Source organism: Podarcis pityusensis (assembly GCF_964106645.2).
Source record: "Podarcis pityusensis genome assembly, chromosome: 9".
In the NCBI taxonomy this organism is placed as follows: domain Eukaryota; kingdom Metazoa; phylum Chordata; class Lepidosauria; order Squamata; family Lacertidae; genus Podarcis; species Podarcis pityusensis.
The window spans coordinates 6,164,835-6,185,387 of NC_138034.1; the positions used below are offsets into that span (position 1 = coordinate 6,164,835).

A 20,553-nucleotide genomic window follows, 5' to 3' on the forward strand; every position below is an offset into this window, starting at 1 on the left:
TTGAGCTGGAGTGGGGAACCTGTGGCCTTCGCAATGGCACTGTGCTCCAAATCTCATCGAGCCTCAGGGCCAATGGGAGCTGGAGCCCAGTGACCCCTGGGGGTCGAAGGTTGCCTTTCCAAAAAAGGACTGAATTAGGAAGGGAAAAGAGAGGAGGACAACCAGGATGACCAAGGGCCCAGAAACCAAGCTTCATGAGGAATTGAGGATGTTAAGTCTCCTCTTCTCCAGGCTAAACATGAGGCGACATGAGAGCAACCTTCAAATACCTGAAGGGCTGTCACAAGAAGGTGGAGCAAGCTTGTTTTCTGCTGTTCCAGAGGGTAGGACCCAAACCAACAGATTCAAATGACAAGAAGAACTTCTTGATGGTAACAGCTGTGCAGCTGCAGCAGACTCCCTTGGGAGGTTGTGGGCTCTTCTTCCTTGGAGGTTTTTAAGCAGAAGTTGGACAGCCATCCATCAGGGATGCTTCAGTTGCAATTCCTGCATTGCAGAGGGTTGGACTAGATGACCCTTGGGGTCCCTTCCAACTCTACAATTCTGTGATTCTCTAAGGACCATAACTCAGAGCCACCTGATTCAGAAGGTTCAGTCTGCAACAGCATCTCCAGGTGGGGCTGTGAGAGACCCCTGCATGGATCCCTGGAGAGCCATTGCTGCAGGTCGGTTTGGACAATATTGAGCAGGATGGACCAAAGGATCTGACTAAGTACAAGGCAGCTTCTTGCATCCCTCATAGTAGAAGAAACTAGAGTTCAAATCCTTAGAATCATAGAATCATAGAGTTGGAAGAGACCACAAGGGCCATCGAGTCCAACCCCCTGCCAAGCAGGAAACACCATCAGAGCACTCCTGACATATGGTTGTCAAGCCTCTGCTTAAAGACCTCCAAAGAAGGAGACTCCACCACACTCCTTGGCAGCAAATTCCACTGTCGAACAGCTCTTACTGTCAGGAAGTTCTTCCTAATGTTTAGGTGGAATCTTCTTTCTTGTAGTTTGGATCCATTGCTCCGTGTCCGCTTCTCTGGAGCAGCAGAAAACAACCTTTCTCCCTCCTCTATGTGACATCCTTTTATATATTTGAACATGGCTATCATATCACCCCTTAACCTCCTCTTCTCCAGGCTAAACATGCCCAGCTCCCTTAGCCGTTCCTCATAAGGCATCGTTTCCAGGCCTTTGACCATTTTGGTTGCCCTCCTCTGGACACGTTCCAGTTTGTCAGTGTCCTTCTTGAACTGTGGTGCCCAGAACTGGACACAGTACTCCAGGTGAGGTCTGACCAGAGCAGAATACAGTGGCACTATTACTTCCCTTGATCTAGATGCTATACTCCTATTGATGCAGCCTAGAATTGCATTGGCTTTTTTAGCTGCCGCGTCACACTGTTGGCTCATGTCAAGTTTGTGGTCAACCAAGACTCCTAGATCCTTTTCACATGTACTGCTCTCAAGCCAGGTGTCCCCCATCTTGTATTTGTGCCTCTCATCCTTGCTCAGTCATAAACTTTCTGAGGAGATTTTGAGCTGCTAGGTTGCCCTCAAGTCTAACCAACATCACTCAAAATAAGTTTATTGTACTAATTGAAGGCCATGACAATTCCATACAATCATAATCAGTTTAAAATATGACTCGGACACCTGCAAATAAAAACAGCAAACATATAATGTGAGATATCTGATAACAGGGATGCTCCTGTTTCAGTTTAGTGCTCCAAATTCCCCTCACTTTTTCCAGCTATTTTACCCAGGTGCTTCTTCTCGATCTAGTTCCCAGTGCAGTGTGGTCCCTCAACAACCCCTGGACCCTCTCACTCAGAGACGGCCTGCTATCCTGCACAAACAGGGGTTTGCAAAAAGTGCCTCTTTGGATTTGCATGGAGGGGATAAGTTAACATATAGTGAGAAACATCTTCCACATGGCATTGCCCAATAATACAACCTCACAGGGTTGTTGAGAGGATATGAAGGGGAGGTGGTGGGGAGATCGGTGTGCGCAGGCCCTGAACCCCCTGGAGGGAAGGGTGAGATAAGGGAATGAAATAAGCATGTTCTGAGAAGGAATGCAATAAAGGCTGTTAATGGGCAATGCATGTGCTTTATACAGAGAGGCTCTCCTTGCAGAGCTCTGTCCATCGCAGCCTCCAGCACAACCGCCCTTCCAGGCTGCCTTGCAACAATGCCCCCAGCACCTTCTGTTCTGACATTTCTGTTTGCACCACACCCAGCTGCCCCAGTTCACATTCCTCCTCGTTGCAACACCAGCAGGAGAGCAGTCAGCACCCCACCTAGAGCAGCAGCGCCATTACTTTGAGAACCATCTAAATCCAGCTTTGCTGACGCGGTTTTCAGTTCTCTTTCGTTATGGCTGGCAGCCAAAAGTTATGCGTATGATGCAATGCCCCAGAAGCTGCTGCTGCTGCTGCAGTGGATCTTAGATCTGAGGTCAGCGTGCCTGATGGACGTGGGGAGCATTATGGAGGAAGAAAGCTTGATCCACCTGCTCTTTCTGCCTTCCTTGGCTGTCCTGGAGAGCTTGCAGTCGACTTTTCAACCCCAGGGTTTCTGAAGGGCTCTGAGCAGCATCACCTCTCTTTGGGCAAAAAGTCCCTGCCTTGGGAGGACTTGGAACTGGCTTGGATTTCTTCAGCTGGACTTCCTGCAGTCCTGCGTACCTTAAAGGTGTCGCAATGCCAAGTTCCCCTCAAACCTTCCCTGGCCTCCCATAGCAGAGGAATGCCATTTCTCGCAGGGTGCCATTGCTTTGGCTGCCATCCTTCGCCATGACAGGCAGACGACTCCCCAGCAGGAAGCTCTGGACGTGCATCTCAAGGGCAGATCTGAAAGCCTTCTGACTGAATGGCATGCCAGCGAGCAGATTCCATGTTCCCCCGGCTGCACATCTCCTTCCAGTGGACCTGCCCCATCTCAGGGGCCACAGGACCGATCAGCACTCGGCCAACAGCGCAGCTGCGGGTGTAGAGGCGAGCCTGGGACAAGATGGAGGGGGAAACAAGAGTCAGGAATAGTTGTGGGGGACCTTAGAGCTGCCCTATAGCAGGGCCAGCCCATCCTGAGACGGACTGACGCAGCCGTCGCGGGAGGTGGAATCCAAGCCCTGCCACACACACACACCCCGATGCCGGACGAGTGAAGAGAACTGACTGTGGCTTCCAGCAGGGCTCTCTTGCTGGTGGCACCCCTCACACGCACTCTCCTGCTGCTGCCAGAGAAGCAAGGACAAAGCGGCAGCGACCTCCAGGTTCCGGCAAGATGCCCCAGATCCCATCAGATCCCACCAGAACCTGGAAGCCGTCACTGCCACCACAGGACCCTGGCAAGCAAAGTTGGGCAGGGGGCCATGGCAGCACTTTTCCATTCACCTCAGGGGTTTTTCCTGCCTATAGGAAATCTCAGCCCAAGCTTTTCCACCTACAAATTCCTTCTTGAGGAAGTGCACCCTCTTGTGTAAGTTGGCACAACAACAAGCAGGAATCGATGCGTTGTTTTGTTTCCTCCTTGGGCAGAAAGGATTCACTAGGTTCTCCTCCTCCTCCTTTTATCCCTACAACAACCCTGTGAAGTAGGTTAGGCTGAGGGTAAGTGAGCTTCATGGCAGAGTGGAGATTAGAATCCTGGTCTCTCCTAGGTCCTACTCTAACCTCTGAGCCACACTGTCTTTCTAAAACCTCATTTCCCTTTAGCTCAACTCAGTGGCTTAAGACATACCTCTTGACCCCAGCTTCTGACACTCGAAGAGCATATTTTTAGAACCCACCCCATAATTTTTGTGACTGTAAATTGTTTGGAACTGTTTTTAACATTGTGTTTCAATGTTGTGACCTGCCCATGGACCTTAGGGTGAAGGGAGGATTTGAAAATCACAACAATAGATAAATAATAAATCTATACATTTGTACAACTGTTCAGCAAGTCCAGAAGTGTGGATCCAGAGTGGGCTGGGCTCAGCACTCAAGATCGTATGTTGCATTTGGGCCCAGGGAATTACCTGTGTGCCTGCACCTTTCAGGCCAACCCAGGATGCAAGCTGCTCTACCTTTGCTTGCCTCTCCCCCGCCCCACAATGGGCTAGGACAGGCTTCCTCAACCTCGGCCCTCCTGATGTTTTTGGGACTACAATTCCCATCATCCCTGACCACTGGTCCTGCTAGCTAGGGATAATGGGAGTTGTAGGCCAAATACATCTGGAGGGCCGAGGTTGAGGAAGACTGGGCTAGGAGAAGGTAAAGGGACCCCTGACCATTAGGTCCAGTCGTGGACAACTCTGGGGTTGCGGCGCTCATCTCGCTTTATTGGCCGAGAGAGCCGGTGTACAGCTTCCGGGTCATGTGACCAGCATGACTAAGCCACTTCTGGCAAAACCAGAGCAGCGCACGGAAACGCCGTTTACCTTCCTGCCAGAGCGGTACCTGTTTATCTACTTGCACTTTGAGGTGCTTTTGAACTGTTGGCAGGAGCAGGGACCGAGCAACGGGAGCTCACCCCATCGCGGGGATTTGAACCGCCGACCTTCCGATCAAGTCCTAGGCTCTGTGGTTTAACCCACAGCGCCACCCGCGTCCCTAACATACTTTGGCTCAGATCTTCCATCCATTACCTGCATGACTGTGAATTCCAGGGACAACTGCTGTTCCTGGATGTCTCCGGCAGGTAAGCTGAAGAGGAATGGGGCATTCCACACGGGGTTGTAGCCCGCTATGGACTTGGTCTCCTTTGTGTCAATGACCTTTCCATCGTGGCAGAGGTGGATCAGAACGTAGTGGTCTAGAAAGAGGAAAAGCAGAGGACAAGGGATGGGAGATGCAGGACTCCTCAAGACGGACAGGTTTGTGCCTGACGGCTGGAAGAGGCACAGATGGTGACCCTTGGAGTCACTTCCAATTCCACCATTCTATGAAAGAAGGGAAACGAGAGAGATTCCTCTCCCCCCCCCCCCAACTTTGATAGGTGGACAGGACCGCCCACCACCTGATATAACCTGTCAAAGTTCAAAGAAAACTGCTGATTGGCATTTACAGCCATCGTCTTTGGAGATGTGCTTTCAGTGCCCATCTGTTGATCAGGAGCAGGGCCTGCAAGAGGCTCCCTATAATGGATCATCACCTGATCATCAGTCCCAGGGAGCCCCTTGGAAGCCTCTATGGAGGAAGAAAAGCTCCCCTAAGCCAGCATTTCCCACTCTGCAAAGAAAGCAGTTTCAAGCTGCAATTTCCAGAGTGGCTTAACAGTCCTGCCCTCTTCCTGGAGAACTCTGGGAAATGTAGTACTGTTAAGTACAGAAAAGGAGTCTCCGAACAACTCTCAGCACCCTCAACAAACTGCAGTTCCCAGGATTCTTTGGGGGAAGCCATGTGTGTTTAATGTGGTATCCTAATGCTTTAAATGCATAATGCAGATAGGGTCTGAGAGATCCCCATCTTAATTTGCTCACAGGTTTTTAAAAAATGTGTGTATATGCATACAGATTAAAATATGCAAAGTTGGTGAAAATTTGTGTCCTGAGTCCTGTACCTAAATCTGTTAAGGTATTGAGCATTACCTGCACCAGATCCCAGTTTAAACACAGAATTATTGCATGTGGAGATCACAGAGGAAGGCATAGCTCAGTGGCAGAACATCTGCTTTATATGTAGAATGTCCCAGGTTCAATCCCCGCTGGCTCCTCTGGCAGGTACTCCCTGCCTGAACCCTGGAGAGCTGCTGCCAGTCAGAGTAGACAACACTAAGATATAGGGAGCAATGGTCTGGCTCAGCAGAAGGCAGCTCCCCATGTTTGTGTGTTCCTATACATGCGTTGGTACTTGCATCCTACCTGGTGTTCCCAGCATCCGGCTGACGCGTCCCAGGTTCTCTGCTTTGCGGACCAGAACTTTGATGCGATTGGCCAGAGCTTGATACTGGAGCAGAAGGAAAAGCTGCCCCAGGGACCTGGGCTGAGAGAGCCAAGAGGCGGAGCTCATGTCCTGGGAACTGTGGCACTGAAGGGGGAGAGAATGAACACGTCATGGCATAGATAATACACACACACATACAGGAGTTAGCCAGCTCCAGTTTTATATTTCACATGGATTTAAGAACCTAAGAAGAGACTGCTGGATCAGGCCAGTGGATGCCCATCGACTCCAGCATCCTCTTTGCACAGTGGCCAACCAGAAGCCTCAATGGGAATCCAGGAAGCAGGGTTCCAGAACAAGAGCAACTCTCGCCTCCTGTGGTTTTTGCACAGGTCACTTTGCGCTGCTTACGGCCTCTTTGTTGGGATGCCTGCGTGTCAAAGTCACTTGCCTAAGGCTTTAAAATGCTGTTTAGTTACAGTGATACCTCAGATTACATATGCTTCAGGTTACAGACGCTTCAGGTTACAGACTCTGCTAACCCAGAAATAGTGCTTCAGGTTAAGAACTTTGCTTCAGGATGAGAACAGAAATCATGCTCCGGCGGCGCGGCAGCAGCAGGAGGCCCCATTACCTAAAGTGGTGCTTCAGGTTAAGAACAGTTTCAGGTTAAGAAAAGACCTCCGGAACGAATTAAATACTTAACCTGAGGTACCACTGTATTTCACTTATATAAAACTGCATGAGCCTGCCCTTCAGGGGCCCACATACCCCCCAGGGCAGCATCCAACAGGGGTTGGAATCCAATAACATCTGGAGGGCCAGTTTCCTAACCCTGCTCTAAAGGGAACACCCACCCACTATGGGCGTACCCACGGGGGGGGGGGAGCTGCCCCTCCCTAAATCAAGTAAATCATTACAAAATACATAACTAACTGAGGTTCTGTCCTCCCCTGGAAATAAATCCTGGCTACACTCATGACAAACATACACACAAATAAAACCAGCCCTTACCCATCCAAACAGGGTTTCTGCCTGGACACTGAGGTCCAGCGCTGAGAGCCTTCTGGCGGTTCCCTCGCTGCGAGAAGCCAAGTTACAGGGAACCAGGCAGAGGGGCCTTCTCGGTAGTGGCGCCCGCCCTGTGGAACGCCCTCCCACCAGATGTCAAAGAGAAAAATAACTACCAAACTTTTAGAAGACATCTAAAGGCAGCCCTGTTTAGGGAAGCTTTTAATGTTTAATCGGTTATTGTATTTTAGTGTTTTGTTGGAAGCCGCCCAGAGTGGCTGGGGAAACCCAGCCAGATGGGCGGGGTATAAATAATAAATTATTATTATTATTATTATTATTATTATTATTATTATCAAACTGTGCCCCATGGGTGATCAGCGGGATGTGAGAATTTGTGGTTGCAGGTTACCCACCCATCGCTCGGAATATTGGGGACTGGTTCTCAATTGCCTTTCTGTTGCTCCTTTTATTTCTTATATTACAATTTGAATTTTAGGGAACTACCATTGCTGCCCCAAGACCCTCAAGAGGTCCGCAGGAGGAGCGGGAATTGGGGGTCCCCGCCGGGCGGGAGGCGACGACTCCCTGGCCTCTGGGCGACGCGAGCCTCACCTTCGTGAGCGACAGCTCCTGGGCTAGCGCCGAGGGCGAGGCGCCCTGCTCGCCGGCCACCTGGGCGCAGGGGAACAGCACCTCGCCCACGAAGGCGTCCTTCCGACGGGCGAACGCCCTGGCGTACACAGCCAGGCGCAGCGTCAGGCCCGGCAGCTCCTGGCGGGCGCAGCCGGGGAAGCGGAGCTGCTGGTGGAACTCGGGGTGGAGGCTCCTCCGGCGCCGGACGGTGCGCTGCGGCTCCGCGGAGCCCGGCAGCAGGCGCGCCTCGACGTAGCAGCTGCGGCTGGCGCCCAGGCCCCCGGGCAAGTGGGCGACGCCGACGACGTTCACCGTGAGCGTGGCCTCCGGAGGAGAGTAGCCGACGGCGAAGTGCAGGCGAGGTCGAGGCTTGGGCTGGGCGGCGGCGGGCAGGAGCCCCGCGACGGGGCGCACGGCGAGGGGGCTGCTGTCTCCCGCGGCAATGGTGCTCCGGCGCTGCGGGCGCCGAGGGCGCTGGGCGGGCGGCGCGCTCAGCCCTGGCGGGACGACGAGGCTGGGCAGGGAGGCGCGGCCGCGCAGGAGGGGCGTCGGGGGGCTGCCGTCGGGCGAGGCCGGCGCACGAGCAGCTGCAGCAGGCAGGCTCTCCAGAAGCTGCCCCGCCAGCTGGGCATACTGTTGCTGGATGGGCACCGCCGTCGTCGGAGAGGGCAGAGCGGGGCCCAGATCCACCAGGGGGCGGCCCGACGCCTGCGCCTCGCCGCAATCTGGGCGCCGCGTCCTCCGCCGGTGCCAGCAAATCGCGCAGCCGAGGAGCAGGCAAAAGCAGAGCAGGCTCAGCCCGACGCCCAGGAATACCTGTAAGTGCACTGAGCAGAGAAGAGGAGGACAATAATAGAATCTAGAGTTGAAAGGGACCCCCAGGGTCATCTAGTCCAACCCCCTGCAATGCAAGAATCAGATCTAAGCTGAAGCATCCCTGACAGATAGCCATCCAACCGCTGCTTAAAAACCTCCAATGAATGAGTGTGCATTGTCTTATCACCTGAAAGTTACTCCGAATGTTAAGTCCAAATTTTCTTTCTGTTTGCAGAAGAGGGTAGTATTGTGGGAAAAGCAACTGCAGAGCCTCAAGGAGGCAGGTCCCAGTTTCAGGGGAGGGCTCACCATGGGCCATCTATTTAATTTATTTACTGCATTTATACCCCCACCTTTTTCTGCAAGGAGCTCAAGTTGGCTTACCTGCTTCTCCTCGCTTCCTTTAATCCCTGCAGCAACCCTGTGAGGTAGGTTAGGCTGAGAGGCCGAGACTGGACCCCCCCCCCCCAGTGAGCTTCATGGCCGAGTGGAGATTCGAACCCTGGTCTCCCAGGTCCTAGTCTAACACTGTAATCTCTGCACCACCACTGGATCTCCATCTATGTACTCACTTCTCCACTCACAAGTAAGGATGGCCAAACATGTCCATTTGGGTTTTGCTCGGTTTTGCTTTTTTGTTTTCATTTGTAAGTTCTGTTCACATGTCCACATAAAGTTGCAGGTTTTTGAAGTATAACAAGTCACCTTGAAAATTATTATGCAATCTGTATGCAGTTTTGCCTAACATGCACATTCCAAATGCAGCCGCACCATAAAGGTAAAGCTAAAGGGGCCCCTGGCCGTTAAGTCCAGTTGTGGACGACTCTGGGGTTACAGCGCTCATCTCGCTTTACTGGCCAAAGGAGCTGGTGTTTGTCCGCAGACAGCTTCCGGGTCATGTGGCCAGCATGACTAAGCTGCTTCTGGCGAACCAGAGCAGCCCATGGAAACGCTGTTTACCTTTCCGCCGGGGTGGTACCTATTTATCTACTTGCACAGGAGCTCACTCTGTCACAGGGATTCAAACCGCCGACCTTCCGATCAGCAAGCCCAGTGGTTTAGACCACAGCACCACCCACATCCCATAGCCGCACCATAGATCTGTATAATGACATTGCACTATCACTATCGGCAGCTTTGGAATGTGTGGATTAGGTAGTACAGTATCTCCTTTAAGTGTGAACTGGATTCCTCCCCATCTCTGCTCGCAACAGCTGGAACAAATTGGCAACAACAACTACCACTAAGGCTGAGAAGGGCAAGAGGGGCAGCTCAAAAGGAGAGTAGAGAAGGCAGGGAAGGGACCCTATCCTGACTCCCACTCTCTCCAAAAGACGCCTGCAGAGCAGCTGTGGCCTGATGACATCAGTTCGACATGTTTGCTCAGGAGCTAAAATAAAGCCAGACTCTCCTCAAACCAGATAAACCCCAGGGAAAGAAAAGCTCTGCTTATCAGGCCTGCAGTTTTGCTGACGCAGGGCTGTTGTGGAGCTAAGAGGCCCTTGCCTAGTCAAACAGCCCTTTGCAAAGCACTCAATCTGTGCTTGGCTTCCAGGTCAGTTGGCAGCTGACCCCAGAATGTGTGTGTGTGTGTGAGAGAGAGAATGTTGCATCGTCCCATGAGATGGGAGGAGGGAGGGCTGCAGCGCAAGGCTAGAGCGCATGCTTCGCATGTAGAAGGCCCTGGGCCAATCCCCTGCACCTCTAGATTCTAACAAAAATGGGGAAATAATTTTAGGGCTGGAAGGGATCCCACGCAACCCCCGGCAGTGCAGGAACTTGCCAATGTTTCTTTCTTCGTCTCACGTCCAGAACAGAGATCAGTCCAGAGAACACCGATAAATAGTGGCTGCTGCTGATGTTTGCAGACTGTGGTCCCCAGGATGTTGCTGGACTGTCTAGCTCCCATCAACCCTGACCACTGGGCATGCTGGTTGAGGTTAATGGCAGCTGGGAGCCTCACCACACCTGGAGATCTGTGTTAGAAGGCTGCCTTTGATTTTTAGAGAATACAACCCATAGCTGACTTTTTAATGCTTTCCCGCTCCCTGAAAAGGGATGGGAAATAGAACCAGATACCGTAAAATCATAGAATGGTAGGACAGGAAGGGAACCCAAGGGTCATCTAATCCAACCCCCTGCAACGCGGGAATCAAATATCCTAATGCCAACAATGTAATGTAGTAGCAACAGGCCCCATCTGCACTATACTTTGAAAACAGTATGGTATCCTTGACAAAGCAAACAAACAGCTATGACTTCCACCAAGGAATCTGGTAGTTTGTTAAGGGTGCTGAGAGTAGCGGGGAGGCCCCTCCCTCTGCCCCCCTTCACAGAGGTGCAAGTCCCAAAGTGGTTTAACAGTCCAGCTCTCTTCCTAGGGAACTCTGGGACGGACCCATCTGGGGCCTTAGCTACATTACACCCTCGGAGCTATATTTTCGAGGAGCCATGGAAACCCAAAGAACCCTGGGAATGGCAGTTGGCTCAGGGTGCTGGGGCTAAAGGTTAGACCGTGTCCATTTTTTACTGAGCATTGATTCTGATTTGTTTACAGGGTGGTTATACGACAATGGCTGCTCACCCTGATTTGCTTGGGGGGTTGTCTCTCCATTAGTCACTTGCTCATCCCACACACTTTGCAATGCATCTTCCCATCACTTTCCAAACTGCCCACGGCCAGGGTGCTTTAGTCCCCTTTCAACGCACAAAGCTAAAACACGAATCCCTCCTCCTGCAAAATGCTATTGCTCCAGATTCACCCATACAAAGGAAAATCATCCGCAGAATGCCCACCCCACAGGCTTAAAAGGCTCTTTAGCGCCACGTTAACAGCCATGCCTTCTCCCAAAGAATCCTGGGAACCGTAGTTTGTTGAAGGTGCTGAGAGCTGTTAAAAGATAAAGGGACCCCTGACCATTAGGTCCAGTCATGGCCGACTCTGGGGTTGCGGCGCTCATCTCGCTTTACTGGCTGAGGGAGCCGGCGTACAGCTTCCGGGTCATGTGGCCAGCATGACTAAGCAGCTTCTGGTGAACCAGAGCAGCGCACGGAAACGCCATTTACCTTCCTGCAGGAACGGTACCTATTTATCTACTTGCACTTTGACGTGCTTTCGAACTGCTAGGCTGGCAGGAGCTGGGACCGAGCAACAGGAGCTAACCCAGCCGTGGAGATTCGAACCGCCAACCTTCTGATTGGCAAGTCCTAGGCTCTGTGGTTTAACCCACAGGAGACCCCTATTCTCACAGTGCTACAGTTTCTGTGTGCTGCTCTGGTTCGCCAGAAGCGGCTTAGTCATGCTGGCCACATGACCCAGAACCTGTACGCTGGCTCCCTCGGCCAATAAAGCGAGACGAGCGCCGCAACCCCAGAGTCGGCCACGATTGGACCTAATGGTCAGGGGTCCCTTTACCTTTTTTTACAATCTTCTTAGGAAACCATAGTTCCCATGATACTTAGGGGGAGGGGGGGGAGGATGGAGGAGGAGGAGGGCATACTCACCATGCTGGTGTTTGTCTAGCAGGACCTGGACCAGCAGCCACAGAAAGAGGAGGATCACCAACCCTTCAATCATCCCCTTGCAGAAGAAAAAGATGATGGACTGGCAGAGGGACAGAGCTGGGAAGATGTGGTCCTTGAAGAGCGCCATCCCCTGCCTTGCCCCAGATGGGAGTGAGAGCCCAAGGAGGGTCCTTGCTCACCTGAGCCGGGCACTTGGGGCGGACAGAGGAGGACAGTGGAGATCAGCCATGGAAGAAGAGCAAGGCAGCAGCAGCAGCAGCACCTGGGGAGAGCTCTGCAGCAGGACCTGGCAGGCAGGAGTGGTACCCTAGGTGAGCTCCCTGAAGCAAGGTCCCTGGGGGGACGGAGGAAAGGGGCTCGTGGGGCGCAAAGGATCTAGCATCCCCGGAGCCTGCCTGACTGTGCAAGTCAGCGCGTCTCTCTTTAAATAATCCAGAGCTCTGCAGGCAGATCCTCCGGTTCACACCACATCTATTCCGGTCCGCTTGAGGCAACCGGCAGTGACCCCCTTTCCTTCCTCCCCCCGCCCCCCATGGGTTGCCATTCTGCATCAGGAGCAACAAGACCAGCCACGCAGAATGTCATCTGCCTTGCAGGGCAGGTACATTATTGGAAGGCCCATGACCTCCCCAAAGGTGGGCTCCTTGCGAAACAGAGAAGGAGGTATAAATAGATCCTGGGCGAGAGATGCCTTCCGCTTAGTAGATCTTGCAGGCAAGAGATGGTGATGTGATAAGACAGCTGTGAAGATCAACCTCGCCTTTCTGATAGGGAAGGCAGCTCTTTGATCTCTCACTTTTGTCTTTGGTGTTGAGAGAGCTGCCATGTAGATGATCATGCGCAGGGGGCGTTTTACTCCACAGAGATTACTCACCTGAGCAGAATTAGAATGGTAGTTGAACATGTAACTTCATGTAGGGATATCTTGTACTGCAATGCCTGTCCCTGCAGTGCTACCTATAATGATCATGCAAAACCCATGCCCATCCAGCGAAGGCCCCTTGCAATGTTAGTTAAAAGCTTCCCATTTGCAGCTTCTGCCCCTTTTGTTGGGTGGCAATAGCGTGAAAGATGAATAGCTTATTGGTCCCTCGCATCATCCATTAGCCCCTGTTTCTGTAGCAGGGGTGAATTACTGCTTTCCACTGTGTTTTGTTTATAGTGAAACAGTGTTATTTCTCATCTGAGAATGAAAACCATTTTTCATTGCACCCAGGAGGAGGCACGGTGGCCCTGAAAGTGCCTCACTGCATGGCCCCAATCCACACTGAACACGTGATGCCTGGGGGATGTTGCGCATCATCTATGTGTGAAGCAAGTGTGTCACAACATCACATGTCTCCCGACACTACGCAGCCTGGTGCAGCCAAATATTAAGGGGGCAGAAGACACCTCCGCCCCCTAGAGTTGGCATACCTGACCTCCCGGCAAGCAGCAAAACGCTCAGGGCGCCCCCAATCTGTCAGTCCTTTGCAGGAGGGATTCAAGTGCACAGCAGAACTTTAGGTTTGTGCATTTCAAGTGGATGCAAGCTGAATAGGGTATTTTGCGGAATAGAGAGTGGCAGGGAAATGCCCTAAAAAGTGTGGAGCGAATGAATGACTAAGAGGAAGCTGCCTAAACACACTGTGAGCAAATCGGGACGGAGGCAGGACATATTCGCGTTGTGTGCCCTTTCCACAAAAAATCATAATGCTCAGTAAAAGACAGGGCAAGCTTTGGGCCAGCAAATCAGGGTGGATGCTCAAGAAACAGGTACTAAGGGAACGTATTACCTCTCATGTTGGGGCTGCCTGCTAATACAGACACTTCGGGGACTGGTATCCTCAGAAATATTCAAAATAATTTGGGAGCTCCTGCATTTCTCCCTCCATTCTTGTTTATTATACAGTGTACCTTGGGTTACAGACGCTTCAGGTTACAGACGCTTCAGGTTACAGACTCCGCTAACCCAGAAATAGTACCTCGGGTTAAGAACTTTGCTTCAGGATGAGAACAGAAATCGCGCAGTGGCAGCGGGAGGCCCCATTAGCTAAAGTGGTGCTTCAGGTTAAGAACAGTTTCAGGTTAAGAACAGACCTCCAGAACGAATTAAGTTCTTAACCCGAGGTACCACTGTACACCTCTTCAAAGGCTTGTCTCTCTTTAGCTCAAACCTGGAAGGTCTTAAAGGACCCACCCCCAGATTTATGGTCCAACAACGTTTGGCGAATGGCTATTGCTGAGAAAATAACACTCGTTTTAAAGAGATAAACAGAAAAATGGATAAACTATGCAATATGATGGCCTTTTGTTCTCCTGGAGAAGAGAAGGCTGAGAGGTGATCTGAAGGGCTGTCACAGTACAAGCTTGTTTTCTCCTGCTCTGGATGGTCGTACCAGAACCAATGAATTCAAATTGCAAGACAGGAGATTCCAACTAAAGATTGGGAAGAACGTTTGAAGGTAAGAGCTGTTGGACGTTGAAGTGGACTCTCTGTCATGGGTGGATGGCTGTCTGTCGGGGGTTCTTTTCCGGCGATTCCTGCATTGCACTGGGTCAGGCTAGATGGCCCTTGGGTTCCCTTCCAGCTCTACAGTTCTCTGATTCTATTTGCTTATCATCCGCAGGGCAAAAGGCTCCCCATCCTGGCCTACTGGATTGCAGCAGTGGGGGACATGGCCAAGGGCATGCCACGAAGGGTGGCTCAGAGCCAAGAAATCTGACGCTGGCGTGCTTCCGCCGCCTCGGCTTTTCCAAGGGCGTGTGCAGACCAGCAGCAGAGGTTCAGGTGCCCTTTTTTCAAATTTTAACTAGTAGTTTTGTTTTATTCCTATTTAATTTAAACCCTGCCACTTCCCCAAATTTCTGAATCTTTTCTATCACTTTAGGGAGTGAAGTTTTTGGATCTTCTACTGTTATCACTAAGTCATCTGCATATGCTTTTAGTTTAAACTCACTTTCCCCAGTTTTTACACATGTGATCTCTTTATCTCCTCTTATGTTTCTGGCAAGTACTCCCAGTACCAGGATGAACAACTATGGTGATACTGGGCATCCTTGTCTAGTTCCTTTTTGTATCTGACATTCGTCCGTTATCACCTGATTTATAATTAATTTTGCTTTTTGTTCCGAGTAAATTGCTGGTATTCCCTATAGAAATTTAGGGCGACATTTAATTTCTTCAAGCAGCTTTGTCATGAATTTCCAAGAGACGTTGTCAAAGGCTTTTCCAGCATCTATAAACATCATTGCTGCTTCCTTTTCATTTTTGACCTCCAGGTATTCTATTATATTCATAATATTCCTTATATTCTCCTTCATTTGTCTACCTGGAAGAAACCCTGCCTGATCTTGATAGATATACTCATTTAACATTTTTTTCAATCTGCTAATATTTTTGCAAACAATTTGTAATCATTGTTCAACAGGGAAATAGTAGCGCCTGAGCAGTGGACAAGGGTCCGAAGCAGAGCCCATCTATTTTTAGCTTATCTGAAAATCTACAACCATACAGATTAGGATTGTCAATGATTGTTCCCGTGTGCTCAGAGGCCAAGAGAAAATGTTCCAATAAAAAAGATATTTCACTTGCAGTTTCCAAGCTGCCGCAGTGGCAACGTCCTTGACTGGGTCTGGAGGGCTGACCTGAGATAACCCTGGGCCAGCTTTCCCTCTACGTCCCGCCCCTCCCTTGGGCTGCTCTAGGGGAGCATGATGTGGGACATGTCATGGTGACCCCAAGGACCTTTCCATCCATCCCTAATGGAGGTGGAGGAGGAGACCAGAGAGGAAGAGCACTAGTTCCACAGGATCTTCAATGTGCCCAAACCAACATTGGGCCCCTAACCATTAGGTCCAGACATGACCAACTCTGGAGTTGCGGCGCTCATCTCATTTTATTAGCCGAGGGAGCCGGTGTGCAGCTTCCGGGTCATGTGGCCAGCATGGCGAACCAGAGCAGCCCATGGAAACACCGTTTACCTTCCCGCCGGAGTGGTACCTATTTATCTACTTGCACTTAGACGTGCTTTCAAACTGCTAGGTTGGCAGGAGCAGGGACCAAGCAACGGGAGCTCACCCCGTCGTCACAAGTCCTAGGCTCTGTGGTTTAACCCACCGCGCCACCCGCGTCCCCTGGCCAAGGGTACCCTGCAGTAAATTGCATCTGAACCTGGCTGTGCTATTTAGCTCTCAGGGCTAGGAAGAACAGTGACTTTTTTATTCCTGCATTTATATGCAGCTGAATTCTAGATCAGTCCCTAAGCGTTTTCTGAAAAAAGACAACAAAATCTGTCTGTCTGTGTCTATGAATGATACACAATGGGGACCCCAGACTACGTTTTTATTGTGCTTTTGTGATTGTGCTCAGGATGGTTTTGAGGCAGTTCAGCATGATCCCATTTTGAATAGTGGGCTCTTCTTCTTTGGAGGTTTTCAAGCAGAGTTTGGAGGCCGTCTGTCAGGAATTCTTTAACTGAAATTCCTGCATTGCAGGGGGTTAGACTAGATGACCTCTGGAGTCTCTTCCAACTTTACAGTTTCATGATTCCATCAGGATCACAAAACATCTGCTAAAGCGGAAATCATGTGTGGGCGGTCTGGAATAAATCCATCAGTCCCAGAGGTCCCCTATCCGTGCTCTAATGTTGGGCCCTTGTGACCTCAACATTCTCTAACCCCCTACAGACCACACACACAACTGATACACATTTCCTTCCTCCACCGATAATTCTGAAAACTGCAGTTTGTTAAGGATGCTGGGAATTATAGTTCTCTGTGTGGGTGAACTACAGCTCCTTTTTTGGAGGGGAGGAAATGTGCTTTAAATGTATGGTGAGTGTACAGGAGTAAGAAGGTATGGGAGAACTGAAACAAATTTGTGTCACGTGTAAATTTGTGATATTAATTTATTACATTTGGTTTGGGTTTGAAATTCTGCTCCTATATGTTTGGCTGCAGATATGCCTCTGTTTTTGTTTTAGTTAGCATCTGGTATTATGTTTTGTTGTGTTTTCTCATAAGTAAATATACCACAAGTAAATAATAAACAAAAACCTGGGGACCCCCCCCCCTCAAATTAATAAATAACTGTAGGGTGCTGCCGCTGCCTGCCAACTTGCCTGGGATCCTGCAGCCAGAAGCAGCCTCTTGGCTGCAACCCCTCTGCGGCCCCCTCCTTCCCCTCCCTCTGAACAAAGCTCCTTGCTGTTCGGCTGGGAGAAGGACCCTCCTCTCCCCACAAGCAAACAAAAGAGGCTCAGAGAGGAAATGGACTGGCCTCCTGCAGCCGCTCCTCAGCATCCCTCCTCCGCTGCCCACCTTTGCTGCAAGGGGAGGGCTATAACTCAGCGCTGGAGCACCTGGTCTGCATGCAGGAGGCTCAGTCCCCAGGAGCAGAATCTCCAGGTGGGGCTGGGAAGTCAGTCCCCTGCCTCAAACCCTGGAGAGTCGTTGCTGCCAGCTAGAGTAGACAGCACTGGTCTGAGTCAGTATCAGGCGCCTCTCAGTGAGCCAAGCACAAGCTACAAGCAGGCTGGCGCCACTGTTTCAGGGTCTCTGAATTTTTGCTTCCTTGGTTGCAAGGCAGTTCTCCAACCAAGTACAGTGGTACCTCGGGTTACATACACTTCAGGTTACATATGCTTGAGGTTACAGACTCCGCTAACCCAGAAATAGTACCTCGGGTTAAGAACTTTGCTTCAGGATGAGAACAGAAATCGTGCTCCGGCGGCGCAGCGGCAGCAGGAGGCCCCATGAGCTAAAGTGGTGCTTCAGGTTAAGAACAATTTCAGGTTAAGAACAGACCTCTGGAACGAATTAAGTTCTTAACCCCAGGTACCACTGTAAAATCCTGGTGCACTTTTCAGATAACTCAAATTCTTCTTTCTTGCAAAGTGATGTGGAAAACAGAACCCAAGAGTGGAAAATGGCCCAAGGCCTTTGCACTTCATTTTAAAAGAACCTTGTGCCCCAATAAGGGTCGCTGGCCTTGCTCTCCCCCATCCGCCCCCCACAATGCCCCCCAAACCAGGCCTGTTAGTTTCCACTTACCTGCCTCCACAGCCTTGCTCCCAAAGTGAGCTGGGAGGATGGAGGAGTCCTGGAGCGGCCCTGGCAGTGCTGGCATGGAGGCACCTGGCAGGAACCAAGGGAAGGTGCCCAAAGCGTCACTGTGGAGAAGTTGAGGAGGAGGAGGAAAAAGAAAGAAGTGCTAGGTCCCCAGCTGGGAGCCGCTTAGAACTGGCAGTAAGGTTTGCAGGTGGCAGGTGCCTGTCGCTGGCAGCGCTGGAGAGCGGGGTGGCATTGGCAGGGTTGATAAACAGAAGCGAATAAAGCTCTCTAAGCCCACAGAGCTGAGCAAACAGGTGGAAAAAAAAATATTCTGGAGTGTTTACTCCCCTTCCAATCCAGGGAAAGGGCGGGCTCCCAAAGCAGAGGGTGGGAGGGAGGATGCCAGAACAGCGGTGGAGTCAAAGCCCATTCTTAAGTGTTTGCTGCCAGGGAATGTGGTGTTTGAGAGGCAGGATGGCAGGAGGGGCAGCCAAGCAGCAGGGTGGAGGGGCACGCCCAGCGCGAGGGGAATGCAAGAGGGCAGTGGCCAGGGACAGACAGGCCTGTCCACTTGGGTTCTCAGTTTTCCAATCTTCAGTTCAGTTTCTCCACATTTGTGCAGCTACCCGGCTCAATCAGCTCTGCTCTGCCTCTTCAGTTGGAGGTTGCAGTGCTTCTAAATACAGTGGTACCTCGGGTTAAGAACTTAATTCGTTCTGGAGATCTGTTCTTAACCTGAAGCAGGTTCTTAAACTGTTCTTAACCTGAAGCACCACTTTAGCTAATGGGGCCTCCCGCCGCCACCGCACGATTTCTGTTCTCATCCTGAAGCAAAGTTCTTAACCCGAGATACTATTTCTGGGTTAGCGGAGTCTGTAACCTGAAGCATCTGTAACCTGAGGTACCACTGCTGGAAACCACAGGAGGGAAAGTGTTGCTCATGTCCTGCTTGCTGGTTTCCCTTTGGGACATCTGGTTGTCCACTGTGAGAACAGCATCCAGGACTAGGTGGGCATTGGCCTGATCTGGCTGGCTTTCCTTATGCTCTTATATGTGTTTTAAAGTCCTCGTGAAAATGCACCAGCATCTTAGTGCACATTTCACCTAAAAGGCACATTTTTTTGGAAGCAATTTTGCCGAAAGCACATATTTTTGCAAAGCACCCCCCCTCCTGCCAAATATAATGCATTTTTGGGTACCGTATTTTTCACTCCATAAGACGCACTTTTTTCCTCCTAAAAAGTAAGGGGAAATGCGTGTGCGTCTTATGGAGCGAATGCAGGCTGCGCAGCTATCCCAGAAGCCAGAAGAGCAAGAGGGAGAGCTGTGCAGCGCCTCTTGGTCTGCTGGCTTCCCAGCAAAGCAGGATGAGGGACGGAAGGGGCTCCGTGTAAGGGCTCCCTTCTGTCCCTCACCCTGCTTTGCTGGGAAGGCAGCACAACAAGAGTCACTGCGCAGCTCTCCCTCTTGCTGTGCTGGCTTCAGCAATGGCTGCGCAGCTTGCTCTGGCTTTTCAGGGAGGTGGGAGAAGGGCTGGAGGGCAGCCTGTCAGTCCCTTCTCCCACCACCTGGAAAAGCCAGCAAGAGCCACTCTATCTTTAAAGAGCCACGCCGAGGGAGCGTGTCTGCGGCTCTTGCTGGCTTTTCTTGTTTTCCTCCTCTAAAAACTAGGTGTGTCTTATGGTCAGGTGCGTCTTATAGGGCGAAAAATACGGCATGTTATTTTCACTCATAGTTTCATTTTTCTGCACACTTTAACCTAGTGCATACCTCTGTGTACACGCTACCTGGATGGAGAACTGCACTGCAAAATTCAGAAAAGGGCAGATCATGAAGGATGGCTATGCTTCAGTCTGTGGATTGTTTGAGATGGTGCAAATGAGGCAGGTTTGCCTTTCAATGTGGAAAGAGCCAAATTTCTCCCTGATCTCCAATAATGGGGCATTACTGGAAGGAGATATTGGGAGGGCCACAATTGGGGACCGGCCCTTAACAGATCCCCCTCAACTTTCTGAGTGCATATTGCATGCAGAAAGAAAAGCTGGCAAAAGGGCAGGGTGGGGGTGTGTGTTCCATGCTGGTCCCAATTCTCCCTGCCCTCTTTTTGCAATGCACCCGTTTGCTTCCATAGCAAACTCTCCACCAGGGTACCACTGGCTCATTACTGAAAAAAGGAGGCACTAATTTGCATAAACTTTGCATACGCTGATGTATATGTACCGATGCAAATTTAGAAATGGCTATAATTTATATATCAGCATTCGTCCAGATTTGAGCACATAAAGCTTACACAGAGGTTAGATCAGGGGTAGGCAAACTAAGGCCTGGGGGCCACATCCAGCCCAATGGCCTTCTAAATCCGGGAATCAGCGTGTTTTTACAAGAGTAGAATGTGTGCTTTTATTTAAAATGCATCTCTGGGTTATTTGTGGGGCCTGCTTGGTGTTTTTACATGAGTAGAATGTGTGCTTTTATTTAAAATGCATCTCTGGGTTATTTGTGGGGCACAGGAATTTGTTCATCCCCCCCCCAAAAAAAATAGCCCCCCCATAAGGTCTGAGGAAGAGTGGACCGGCCCCCTGCTGAAAAGGTTTGCTGACCCCTGGGTTAGACTCTGTCTGTTCTCTGAGTTTTGACTTGTTTGCAGGAAGGTCATACAACAAGGGGTGCTCC

General features: G+C 50.8%; 1 protein-coding gene and 1 long non-coding RNA gene across 2 annotated transcripts; one reads left to right on the forward strand and one right to left on the reverse strand.

Moving 5' to 3' along the window:
* Positions 1-1,561: 1,561 nt before the first annotated feature.
* On the reverse strand, positions 1,562-18,561 carry LOC308484840 (synaptotagmin-5-like). Its single transcript, XM_081020074.1, has 5 exons — positions 17,881-18,561; positions 7,486-8,333; positions 5,838-6,003; positions 4,623-4,789; positions 1,562-2,994 (listed from the first exon to the last, which is right to left on the reverse strand). Exons 1-5 carry the CDS (start codon positions 17,954-17,956, stop codon positions 2,833-2,835), a joined length of 1,419 nt encoding a protein of 472 aa, XP_080876200.1. The 5' UTR covers positions 17,957-18,561; the 3' UTR covers positions 1,562-2,832.
* LOC308485013 lies at positions 13,217-15,422 on the forward strand. Its single transcript, XR_013990297.1, has 2 exons — positions 13,217-14,291; positions 14,457-15,422. It is a non-coding gene; the product is annotated as an uncharacterized lncRNA (long non-coding RNA).
* Positions 18,562-20,553: the final 1,992 nt, after the last annotated feature.

What these genes read in the sequence shown, in the direction of transcription:
- LOC308484840 (XM_081020074.1), bottom strand. Translation starts at nt 17,956, where the DNA reads ATGCCAGCACTGCCAGGGCCGCTCCAGGACTCCTCCATCCTCCCAGCT. An exon ending in AGGAGCTGTCGCTCACGAAG is followed by an intron (nt 6,004 to 7,485) that starts GTGAGGCTCGCG and finishes CTCCCCCTTCAG; the next exon opens with TGCCACAGTTCCCAGGACAT. An exon ending in TGGAATTCACAGTCATGCAG is followed by an intron (nt 2,995 to 4,622) that starts GTAATGGATGGA and finishes ATCTTGTCCCAG; the next exon opens with GCTCGCCTCTACACCCGCAG.